Source organism: Bufo bufo, chromosome 9 (assembly GCF_905171765.1).
Source record: "Bufo bufo chromosome 9, aBufBuf1.1, whole genome shotgun sequence".
NCBI lineage: Eukaryota > Metazoa > Chordata > Amphibia > Anura > Bufonidae > Bufo > Bufo bufo.
This window is the reverse complement of record NC_053397.1, coordinates 58,175,763-58,189,041: the sequence shown is the minus strand read 5'-3', so window position 1 is coordinate 58,189,041 and position 13,279 is coordinate 58,175,763. Positions and strand designations below refer to the sequence as shown.

At 44.1% G+C, this 13,279-nt stretch overlaps 1 protein-coding gene across 1 annotated transcript in view; it reads left to right on the top strand.

Annotated features, from left to right (window-relative positions):
• The window catches only part of PKN2 (protein kinase N2), a 129,736-nt gene extending 125,893 nt beyond the window's left edge, over window positions 1-3,843 (top strand). The window contains exons 22-23 of the mRNA XM_040407056.1: window positions 601-681; window positions 2,006-3,843. Of these exons, the coding sequence (XP_040262990.1) occupies window positions 601-681; window positions 2,006-2,209 (285 nt within the window). The 3' untranslated portion in view covers window positions 2,210-3,843. The remainder of the gene's footprint in view (window positions 1-600; window positions 682-2,005) is intronic.
• The last annotated feature ends 9,436 nt before the right edge of the window (window positions 3,844-13,279 follow it).

The following is a 13,279-nucleotide window of genomic DNA, read 5'->3' as shown; positions in this document are numbered from 1 at the left end:
TGAAAAGAAGTCGGCCATGTTTGAGATTTTCATCCAGTGGTTTGTTGATCTTTTGTGCTCAGAAAGTTTGTTTGTAGAGTGAAAGATCTTTCTCTGAAAGAAGGTTCCTATCCCCAGGACAGTCCTCATTATCGCATTGGTAAGGGTTCAAGTCCCGGCACCCCCTGCTGATCAGCTGTAGGGAGGCGCTGCACTTTCCAAGCAACGCGTTGTACATTTTATAGTGACTGTCCTTGGTATTGCATCTCAGCCTCATTGACTTGAATGGGGCTGAGCTGCAACTAGGCCGTGTGACCGATGTACGGTGACGTGACATGGCCTAGGAAGAGGCCACAGTGCTCATGGAACGCCTGTCCTCTTCTAACAGCTGATTGCTGGGGGTCCCGGGAGTCGGGCCCCCATCAATATAATATCAATGACCTATACAGAGGATAGGTCCTGAATAATAATTCCCAGACAACCACTTTATTCATACACTGAAAACAAACTTTCGGGGTGAACGCAGAAAACCTTACTTGTGACCTTTTTTCTTGGCGTAAAAGTCTTGATAAATGCCCCCCTTAGGTTTTTTTTAAAATGTAAAAACAATTTTTCTTCCAGCTATTGAGAAGAAATCCTGAACGCAGGCTGGGAGCAAGTGAAAAGGATGCAGAAGATGTGAAGAAGCACGCGTTCTTTAGGGTAAGTGAATTTTTTTAAATTTTTTTTTTTAATACTGCTTGGTGTACAGTCTTTGTACACAGGAGGTATATGGTGCAGGTGGAGCACCGCGGAACATAATGGGTTGGCCATCTTGGTTTCAGCCTTGCTTATAAGTCCTTGTTTAGATCTTTTCTTACTGCTTTTGAGTGCTATCATGATCAAAACCTTGGACTTGTGAATTTAGTATGGGTCAGTTGGACTAAGCCCACCTGGTGACGTGCACCCCCTTGGCCTCATATTGGCACCATTTGTTTCCTTGCCTTAAAGGGGTTCTCTGGGCTTTTAATATTGATGACCTTTCCTCAGGATAGAACATCCCAGTGCGCAGGTGCGCGCTGCCATGACTAAAAACACAAGGAAAAAAGACAATGCAGCAGCACTCTGCAAACCAAATAAAGTACAATAATGCCATAGTAATAGAAAATATTCTGGTGTTAATGCTACGCTTATTTAGTAAAATTGAGATTCTTGGCAAATACACTTTGTACAAAATTATTTGGGCCAGTCTGCCACACGTCAAGGCGATCTCTGTAAGACGGGAACCTAACACTAAATGCTACCTGTTATGTGCCATAACGACCACCATAGAATTCAGGGGTTTTCCAGGCTTTTAGTATTGATGACCTATCCTCAGGATAGGTCATCAATAGCAGATCGGCGGGGTCCGGCACCCGGCTGTATGAAGGGAGGGCGCGTGCAGTGTACATGTGTCGTCTCCCTTCTTTCTTCCTGCTCGCCATAGACATAGCAGCAGTGAGCAGGAAGGGAGACGGCACATGCACACTGTGCGCCCCTTCGCTTCATACAGCTGAGGGTGCCGGGTGTCAGACCCCTGCTGATCGGATATTGATGATTTATCCTGAGGATAGGTCATCAATATTAAAGCCTTGAAAACCCCTTTTAAGGTTTATTTACACACCCAGATAATCTGGCAGAATATCGGGAACAATCTGCCTGTGTAAAGGTGCCGCCGATTACCTGATGAATGAGCAAATTGCTCGTTCACCGGGTGAAATGATCATCATTGCAGGCTCCTAAATTATCGTTTCTGGCTGTATGAGGATGAGCGATATCGATAGTGATCCATCGTCCTCATACTGTGGAGGCGATCATGCAACGCTTCACCTCCTCTTAACAAGCAGCTGACTGTCGGGAAGGAGCGCTTTCTTCAGGGCAGCTGTGTGTAAATGTACCTTTAGAATGACCTGTTCCTCTGCGGATTTGCTTCTTCACGTGCCGCTTTGCCGTAGTAAGTAGAAACCCTGCCGTTATGTCAATGTTAACGCTCTCTTCTGTTTTGCAGCATATAGACTGGCAGGCCTTGTTGGCAAAGAAAGTGAAGCCCCCTTTTGTACCCACAATCAAAGGGCGGGAAGACGTGAGCAATTTTGATGATGAATTTACCTCAGAAGCCCCCATTTTAACCCCTCCCCGGGAGCCAAGGTTACTGACGGAGGGCGAGCAGGAAGCTTTCAGAGATTTTGACTATATTGCAGATTGGTGTTGAGAGGGAGGACACTGTGAAACTGGAGAGAACTGGCTGACAAGATGACTGCAGAAAAGCAGAAACCGTCTTCACCGCTTTGTGCCATCTTCAGTTCCCCGATTTTATTTTATTTTTTAAAACACATGAAGATTCTTTTAAAGTAACTTTTCATTTTATATATGTATGAACTCTGTAGAAGAGCGGCCACTTCCAAACATATGCCCGTATTATTTTTATAATTGAGCACTGGAACGCAACTTTACAACTGGCCCACTGAACGCAAGGATTCGGGGCTGGTAGTCTGTTCTCCATGTTGACTTTCTACCCGCGGATACCGGAATCGTGGTTTAGAAACGATGCTTTACTGATCCTCACCGCTAACGATGTTGAGGAGCATGTGACCCTAGCTAAGACGGCTCATGCGTTTTTTTTTTTTTTTTTTTTTCAGATAAACAGAACACTGTTAAATTTGTACTTTTTTTTTTCTATGGCTTTCTAATCAGAAGAACCGTCTGTATGATTAGGAGTGTTGGTAATAGAGAACACTAAAGCTCTTGATGCCGGAGCTCTTTCAAAGCACGTGCAGTAAAGTCAATCAATAATGTGAGCTCAATGGGAGGAACGTCTCAGTCCGGACTATTGGTCAGTTCAGTTCCGAGGACGGAAATCGCTTTGGTGTTTGCTCGAAATAAGGGCCCTTTCCTATTTATATCCAATGCACCGCTGTCTGAAGCTGGTGCATCTTCTGCAACAGGGATTCTGGGTGAAACACGGTGCAATCCGTAAATGTCTGCTATGAAGGTCTTCAGTTTTTTAAGATCAGCTAAAGCATCCTGTCCTAAAGCTGTCGGCCTTTTAATACTATCATAATCCTTCTGGTGCCTTCATGAGTCACGGCTATTGATTCCATAGCCAGGTCTGTTATCTGCTCTGCATTGCACCCATCACTACTCATCTGGCTGGGCCTCCTAGTTAACTCCATAAATCTTGTGTGTCGTCTTTGTCATCCTTTTGCTTTCAGCAAGGGATATCTTGTCCAGTAACGCGTATTCCACCGTCTTGATTTAGTATTGCCTTAACTTTCTTAGACAACTGCGAGCTTCCAGCTGAGACTCACACGAAGCATACCAAAGTCACTTGCCAAATACTTTGCATTGCAACTTTTCCATCTTAGATGCCACGTAGCTCAATGATGGCGTTCTGGCTCCTGTGCCAATGACTTCATTCATTGAGAGAGGCAAGGGACTCACGAGGGAAGTTGCAAGCAATTGTCTCTCTCTGGGACTGGAGTGTTTGTACTGACGTTGCATTGCACCCAGTAAGGCCGGGTTCACATCACCGTTTAGTTTTCCGTTCCTCTGATCCGTCAGAAGAACAGAAAAAAGAAATATATGGATCCTTTAATTTAAAGGCGTTGTCCCATCATAGACAATGCGTGCATATCCCCCATTGTCTGATAGGTTCTGGGACCCGCACCTACGGGGAGAACGGTGGCTGGAGGACCCCAGGTTCAGGCCACTGCCAATCGCTGTCCCCACACTGCGCTTGCGCAGCCACCGCTCCCATTAATTTCTATGGGGCTAAGGGAAAGAGCTTTTTTTCGGCAGCTTCATAGAAATGAATGGAGGGCGGCTGCGCAGTGCACCCTCAACCACTTTTCCCTCCACCTATCAGACAATTGGGGCATATCCTAGCCGTATGCCCCCATAGCCTATGATGGGACAGCCCCTTTAATCATCCGTTATGCACATTTGGCATCCGTTTGAGCGATTTCCATCTGAGATCTGTTATTTTAGACAGAAATTTTTTTGCACAAAGTATTTTTTATTTCATCTAAAATAACGGATCACAGACGGAAATGGCTAGATGCTAAATGTACATAACTGAGCATAAGGCCGAATGCACATGGCCGTGTTCCACGGCCGTGAGCGGTCCGTGGTATCCCGGCCTGGCATCCTGCTGAGAGCAGGAGCGCACGGCGACATTGGTTGCTATGACGCCATGCGCTTAATGCCGCCGCTGCACTACAGTAATACACTGGCATAGATCATACGAGTGTATTACTGTAGTGCAGCGGCGTCATAGCAACCAATGACGCCGTGCGCTCCTAGCAGGATGCCAGGCCGGGATACCACGGACCGCTCACGGCCGTGGAACACTGTCTTGTGCATTTGGCCTAATGGATACTTAAAATCCAGGATCTGTTTGTGTTTTACTTTTCTGACGGATCAGAAGAATGGAACATTTTAACAGTGAGTGAACCAGGCCTAAGCTGGTGGGTGCAGCATGATTCTTTATCTTTGAGTAGAGACGAGTGAATATTCAATGTCAGTCATATTCCCCCTCTTGAAGGCAGTGGAAGATGAACTCCTTTAACACATACCCGCTTCCAGTTTCTTATAGATGGGAAATATGGCTCTGTAATAGGAAATTCACTGAAGCAAAATTTCTCTGATACTGGATCATCTCTGTCCAGGAGGATTCTATGGTTGGGTAGCCAGGTCCGGACTCGGTAACTTACCTCCGCAGATGAACAGTCCATTTCACAGGCATAGTTTTATAATAGGTCACGCATGCTTGTTTAAAAAAGTTCTGCACTAGATGCCTTATGAAATAACACTGTGTGGAGTGCTAGAACTCATGGCAACCAGCTTCCTGCACATTCTCATACCCTCGGCGCTGGCTGGAACAGCTATCTGGCCGACTCCACCATGCACATATATCCTTGGCTCCGCCGGGCAAGCATGGGTTCTCAGTGGAGTAAGCTGCTGCCAGACACCTCTGATGGCGTCTTATCTGCCCGTGAACAAAAGGATCGGGCATGTTGAAATCCAACAGCCCGATCCGTCCCTTCCCCTGACATCTGACTTCAGGGGAGAATCAGAACTCCTCATACAGATTAGATTGTTGGCCGGTCCCTCCGTAATTGGTGGGTGCAGCCAGCCATACATCTTAATATATATTCCCAGCTTTAGTCGTCGGTGTATGGTCGGCTTCCCCCAGGAAATTCAGATTTTGTGTACATATCTCTGACCTCAGACCGCACAGACTGTGGTAGATGGAAGCATGTATATAATACATCTGAGGTGAATGGATTTCTTCCTGGTTGGCGCTAAATTCTAGCGCTCAGAAAAGTGTTTTTTTTTTTGTTTTTTTTTTAATATATATAACTTTACACAGATATTCCCCTTAGTTCCCATCTCTTATTCTCATATGGGATTTTTGTATCTGCTCGAAACAGTGTTCCTTAAAGAAACCATAAATGTGTTTTCTAGACCACCTCTGACACTCAAGTGCTCCGAGAGGGGCCTTTGCTGCAGCCATGCTCTTCTAAGGCATGCCCTCCATATGTATTTATGCGACTTGGAATATTTCTCTGATGTGGGCACCTTGAACTGACCACATGAACGACAGACGAGAACTTCACCTTTGATAAAACATGCGGGCCACTGGATTTCTGAACCTTGTGCATCTGAGGTTAAATGCAATATGGTGTAACAGAATGTATAAATATTTTTTATAATGTATATTTTATAATCCTATTGTAACACTAATTGTAGCTGTACCTCAAAGTCTGAAGAGTTAAAAAAAAAAAAAAGAAAAGAAGAAATGTCTGCCTTTTTCCTGACTGATGGGCTCTGCTTATGGATTTGCAGGCCCTTCCGGCAGTAAAAAGATAAATGTTGTGTATTTTTGTTCATTTTGAGATCAAATACTAGTAAATACATTATGTTTATGGCCAAGATCCTTGCTCGTATTTCCGTATGTATCTAGACTGTTCAATTAGTAGACATGAAACGCGGTAAGGCTCCATTCACACGTCCGTGGAATGGGTCCGCATCCATTCTGCAATATCCGGAATGGGTGCGGGCCCATTCATTCTCAATGGGGCAGGAATGGATGCGGAGAGCACACACAGTGTGCTCTCCGCATCCGCATTTCCGGAGCACGACCCCAATCTTTCGGTCCGCAGCTCAGAAAAAAAAATAATAATATAGAACATGTCCTATTCTTGTCCGTAATTGCAGACAAGAATAGGCAGTTCTATGGGGGTGCCGGCCGGGTGTACTGCGGATCCGCAATGCACTACGGATGTGTGAATGGACCCCAAGTACTTCTCACCGACCAGACTCATTATCACATGAGACAACCTATGAAAGATTTTCATGCAACCAAGTAATGTCATTTCTGTGCGTCTTAGGGTACCTGTCACCAGGGCACAGCTGAACTAGCGGGCACAATTATCTCTTCTAATGTTTGCCAGGGGTGAAACAACTCTTCAGAAACTGATGCTATTGCTAAGTTCAGAGTTTTTTTTTTTTTGGAGAAGGTTTTGAGGTAGATTTTCCTGCAGGTTTTTCATCCGAAGGCTACTTTCCCACTTGCGTTGTTGTCTTCCGGTATTGGGATCCGGCAGAGGATCTCAATAGCGGGAAAAAAAAAACATTTCCGTTTGGTCTTCATGCATTCTGAATGGAAAGAGATCCGTTCAGGATGTCTTCCGTTCTGGCAGCATTCCGTTTTGTGTCCGGTCATAAAAACGGATCCGGCACTGAAAACAATGTAAGTCAATGGTGACGAATCCGTATTTTTTTAGGAGCCTAAAAAACCGGATCAGTCACCCATTGACTTTTAAAGTATTTAGTGACGGATCCGTTTTTTTCCCATTCTGATTTCACACAACCGCATCCTAACGGAACAGATGCATTCTGATGTGCAAAATAAAAACGGATCCTTTTAATTCTGATATTGAGATCCTCTGCCGGATCTCCATACCGGAATTAACAACGCAAGTGTGAAAGTAGCCTACGGCCTCATGCACACAAATGTATTTTCTTTCGTTGTCCGTTCAATTTTTATTTTGCGGACCATATACGGAACCATTCATTTCAATGGGTCCGAAGTTACTCCGTGTGCATTCCGTTTCCGTATGTCCGTATTTCTGCTCCACAAAAAAATAGAACATGTCCTAATATTGTCCACATTACGGACAAGGATAGGACTGTTCTATTATTAGGGGACATCTGTTCCGTAAAATGCAGAATGCACACGGCCGTCATCCATGTTTTTTTGAGGACCGCAAAATACATACGGTCGTGTGCATGAGGTTAAGGCAGAAGCGGATCCGTCAGGAAGTAGAAGTCCTAACTTTTATATTTTCGATTCCTTTCAAATCCACTTCTGGCTTTGGCTGAAAAACCTGCAGGAAAATCTGCCATAAAACCTCCTCCAAAAAACAGTGTGTAAACCTGTCCTCAGAGAACTCATCGAAGGAGGGTGAGCTGTATTCCAAATTCCTGTGTCACATCTATACCTCATTATTTCTCCAATGCATCTTCAAGGAAGTAACTGGTATTTATTAAAAATTGCCGGTTTTATGTCTATAGCCCCTGTGCAGATCTAGGTTTCTCCACGGTAAGACTACAAACAAACCTGTGTATCGTGACATGTCTGCATCCATACCCATCTCTCCCCCTACATTAGATTTACCTATGGAATGTTACCTTGAAGTAGAGGACGGGTGGAAAAGAGTATTATTGCAAGATAGACTACAAAGGGTTTGTTTGTAGTCTGTTACCATGGAGATGTGTAAATAGAAGATTTAGGCACAAAATTAAGTAGATTTTTAATCAATACATTTTGCTAAGTGGCTTTATTTTTCTTTCTGGATGAATTGGAGTAACACAAAAAAAACTGAAGATGGGCTTGGCTTTTTAAGGGTGAATTCATATGTTGGCAGATTTATTGCAGAAATTTCTGTGACTACTCCATTCATCTGAAAGGAGCTTGCAGAAAACCACGTGTATATACCGCCCAAACAATCCCGTTTAGATCAGTGGAGTTTTAGATGTAGATCTGCAATAAGGGTACCTGCACACAAGTTGCGGGTTTAGAAACAGAATATTCGCACAGACTTGCAGGTTTTTTTTTTGCAGAGATCTCACCCTTTGCATTGCAAGGGCTGAAATCCCCACTAAAAATTGCATGAACAATGGACGTTGCAGATTTTTAAATCCGCAGGGCAGGTCAGTTTCTGCACAGGAAAACAATCCAGTTCTCTAATCTCATTCCCTTTGCTTGTACTGTATTACGCTATGGGTTTTCCACATGAAAATCCATGCAGAAACGGTGTGTAATCCACAGCATGTGTAGGTGCCTAAATGTGCCGTGTGTGACTTCATCCTGTATCCTGTGCGGAAATCGTGGACAGTGCTCGTTTAGCAGGAGCGCACAGCATTAGGCTACATGCACACGACCGTATGCAGTCCGCAAAAAAAAACATTCCGTATGGCATTCCGGATCCATTGTAATAATGCCTATCCTTGTCCGCAAACTAGAAAAAAATAGGGCATGCATAAAAAAAAATTTGCGGGGCAATGGAACGGACGCACACGGTGTGCTGTTCGCGGGACAGCACACGGTGTGCTGTTCGCGTTTTTTGCATACCAACTGAAATTAAAGGGTCCGCATCCTATCCGCAAAAAAACGGAACGGACACGGAAACAAACAACATTCGTGTGCATGTAGCCTTAGGCCTCATGCACACGACTGTAGTTATGGTCCGCATCCGAGCCACAGTTTTTGCTGCCCGCATCCGTTGCTCCGTTATGAGGCCCCCCCCAAAAAAAAATATAGCATGTCCTATTCTTGTCCGTTTTGCGGATAAGAATAGGCATGTCTACAATGGGCCACCCGTTCCGTTCCGCAAATTGCGTAAGGCACACGGGCGGCTTCTGTTTTTTGCGGACCGCAAAAAACTGCACAGTCGTGTGCATGAGGCATTATACTGATTTATAATGCTGTGTGTCTCTACATCTTACTTCTCATGCACACGCATTTTTGGCAGGTCACATGCGGACCCTTTCACTTCAATGGGGCCGCAAAAGATGCGGACAGCACTCAATATGCTGTCCGCATCCGTACTTCCATTCCGCAGCCCCACAAAAATAATAATAATAATAATAGAACGTGTCTTATACTTGTCTGCTTTACAGACAAGGATAGGACAATTCTATTAGAGGGCAGGGCGTTCCGTTTCGCAAGACCTGTATCGGCCGTGAGCACAAGCCCTTATACTGACATAATACTGTCAGTGTGTGATTTCTGCACGGGACGCACTCGTCTGAAAGAGGCCTAAAGGTAGATATGTTGTGCCTTCTAGTTCAGCAGCATGAGGGTAATGATGCCTGGCCTGATGACAATCTGCTATAAAACGGTCTATAAATCGTGAAGCCCTTCAGGCCTCCATGAGGTGACATGATGGGCTGCCCATTCATTAGCAATGGCTGCCACCAGTACAGCTTTATCTGGCTTGAGCCCTGCATGATGGGAGCGGCCTCCACCTGATGACAAGGGGTGTTTGTTATGTATGCTTAGGAAATACGAGCAGGCATCTTGTACTGGGTTAAATAATGTTTATTTTAGATCTCTTGCTCTTGAGGTGCATTTTTTTTTTCTATTTGATTGTTTTATGTAGTCGGACAGCAGCGAGCAAACCGGGCGTTTAAAGTATCATAACTGACAGATTATCAAGCTAAACCACATCATGTACAGAACTGCTAGTTTAATGGAATCACTAGACATTATAAGCCAGGGTATGTCACAGAAGTAAGCTGAAGAGAAGCACTAATTTTAGAATGTTTGTTTTTTTTGTTTTGTTTTTGGTTGTTGTTTTTTTTACAAATTTCAACTATTTTTAGGCAAATTATGATTTTAAACTCTAGATTGTAAATATATTTTGCTATAGCTGTAAGTGGCTGCTAAAGCACTTTGTAAGGATATTAGAGTATTTTTAGGATGGTACACTATGCATTGATATTACATGTGCCTTTAAGAAATGTCATTCAACAACGGAGTGTTTTTGCAGTCATTAAGTCATATGAATGCACAAATTAAAACGTTTCAAATAGATCTGTGATGTACGTGTCCTTTCCTGTTTGTAGGTTTATATTTGCGTATATAACTTTTCACAGGACCTCGTCTAACTGCTGACATTTCGACTTTAGAATACATGTTGGTTCTACAAACCGGATTCCAAAAAAGTTGGGACACTATACAAATTGTGAATAAAAACTGAATGCAATGATGTGGAGGTGCCAACTTCTAATATTTTATTCAGAATAGAACATAAATCACGAAACAAAGTTTAAACTGAGAAAATGTACCATTTTAAGGGAAAAATATGTTGAATCAGAATTTCATGGTGTCAACAAATCCTAAAAAAGTTGGGACAAGGCCATTTTCACCACTGCATGGCATCTCCCCTTCTTCTTACAACACTCAACAGACGTCTGGGGACCGAGGAGACCAGTTTCTTAAGTTTAGAAATAGGAATGCTCTCCCATTCTTGTCTAATACAGGCCTCTAACTGTTCAATCGTCTTGGGCCTTCTTTGTTGCACCTTCCTCTTTATGATGCGCCAAATGTTCTCTATAGGTGAAAGATCTGGACTGCAGACTGGCCATTTCAGTACCCGGATCCTTCTCCTACGCAGCCATGATGTTGTGATTGATGCAGAATGTGGTCTGGCATTATCTTGTTGAAAAATGCAGGGTCTTCCCTGAAAGAGATGACGTCTGGATGGGAGCATATGTTGTTCTAGAACCTGAATATATTTTTCTGCATTGATGGTGCCTTTCCAGACATGCAAGCTGCCCATGCCACACGCACACATGCAACCCCATACCATCAGAGATGCAGGCTTCTGAACTGAGCGTTGATAACAACTTGGGTTGTCCTTGTCCTCTTTGGTCCGGATGACATGGCGTCCCAGATTTCCAAAAAGAACTTCGAATCGTGACTCGTCTGACCACAGAACAGTCTTCCATTTTGCCACACTCCATTTTAAATGATCCCTGGCCCAGTGAAAACGCCTGAGCTTGTGCATCTTGCTTAGAAAGGGCTTCTTCTTTGCACTGTAGAGTTTCAGCTGGCAACGGCGGATGGCACGGTGGATTGTGTTCACTGACAATGGTTTCTGGAAGTATTCCTGAGCCCATTCTGTGATTTCCTTTACAGTAGCATTCCTGTTTGTGGTGCAGTGTTGTTTAAGGGCCCGGAGATCACGGGCATCCAGTATGGTTTTACGGCCTTGACCCTGACGCACAGAGATTGTTCCAGATTGTCTCAATCTTCGCATGATGTTATGCACAGTTGATGATGATAGATGTAAAGTGTTTGCAATTTTTCGCTGGGTAACACCTTTCTGATATTGCTCCACTATCTTTCTGCGCAACATTGTGGGAATTGGTGATCCTCTACCCATCTTGGCTTCTGAGAGACACTGCCACTCTGAGAAGCTCTTTTTATACCCAATCATGTTGCCAATTGACCTAATTAGTGTTATTTGGTCTTCCAGCTCTTCGTTATGCTCAAATTTTACTTTTTCCAGCCTCTTATTGCTACTTGTCCCAACTTTTTGGGGATTTGTTGACACCGTGAAATTTTGAATCTGCGTATTTTTCCTTTAAAATGATACATTTACTCGGATTAAAGGTTTGATCTGTCATCTACGTTCTATTACAAATAAAATATTGACATTTGCCATCTCCACATCATTGCATTCAGTTTTTATTTGTTTAGTGTCCCAACTTTTTTGGAATCCGGTTTGTATATCTTGCACCTCAATATAGTGATCATCTTTTCAGCACACTGATATCCAAATGGAAAAAAAGTTGAAAAGTACCATGGGAGAGTCTTGGGCCCTTTTCAGACGAGCGAGTTCCACTCTCCTGACTCCCAGCACTGCCAGGGTCACACAGAATTATATTGATTTTATGATGCTATGTAACCCTTAGGCCTCTTGCACATGAACGTGTGGTGCTCGTGCTGTGGACTGCAAATTGCGGTCTGCAATGCACGTGCAACGACTGTGGGCCAGCCGCATGCGGATCACGACACCATTCACTTGAATGGGGTCCGCGATCCATCCGTTCCACAAAAAGACAGGACAAGTTCCTTTTTTACGGAACGGAACCCCTCGAAAGCACTTCTGTTCCGTACCGCATCTCTGGATTTGCGGACCTATGCGTGTGCTATGCGGGCTGCAATACGGCCACAGGGGACACATGGTCGTGTGCAAGAGGCCTTAGGCCTCATGCATAACTGCATCACGGATACGGACCCATTCACTTGAATTGGTCCGCAATCCGGAAGGTAACGTCGTTTATAAGGCCGAAAAAAGACATCTGTCCATCCAGTTCGGACAGTTATCCTGCAAGTTGATCCAGAGAAAGGTAAAAAAAAAAACTGAGGTAGAAACCAATGTTCCTCACTTTAGGAGAAAAAAAAATTCCTTCCCGACTCCAATCAGGCAATCAGAATATCTCCCTGGATCAACAACCCCTCTCTAGTAGCTATATCCTGTAATATTATTACACTCCAGAAATACATCCAGGCCCGTCTTGAATTCCTTTATTGTACTCACCATCACCACCTCCTCAGGCAGAGAGTTCCATAGTCTCACTGCTCTTACCGTAAAGAATCCTCTTCTATGTTTGTATAGAAACCTTCTTTCCTCCAGACGCAGAGGATGTCCCCTCGTCAGTCACAGTCCTGGGGATAAATAGATGATGGGGGAGATCTCTGTACTGACCCCTGATATATTTATACATAGTAATTAGACCTCCCCTCAGTCGTCTTTTTTTCTAAAGTGAATAACCCTAATGTTGATAATCTTTCAGGGTACTGTAGCCCCCCTATTCCAGTTATTACTTTAGTTGCCCTCCTGTGAACCCTCTCCAGCTCTGTCGGTCTTGTTTACAGGAGCCCAGAACTGTACACAGTACTCCATGTGTGGTCTGACTAGTGATTTGTAAAGTGGTAGGACTATGTTCTCATTATGGGCATCTATGCTCTATTTTTTTGTGTGGTGCGGATGGATCACAGACCCATTCATGTTGAATGGGTCTGGATCCGTAGCGGCAGCCGCCACGGATAGTGCCTGTGCATTGGGGAACGCAAATTGCATGGAACGGCTGTGTGCAAGAGGCCTTACAGTTCTGGAATGTATTGGATAACACTGACAGCATTATGGCAGTGTTATCCAATACATTGCAGAACTCTTAGGCCTCTTTCACATGAATGATACAG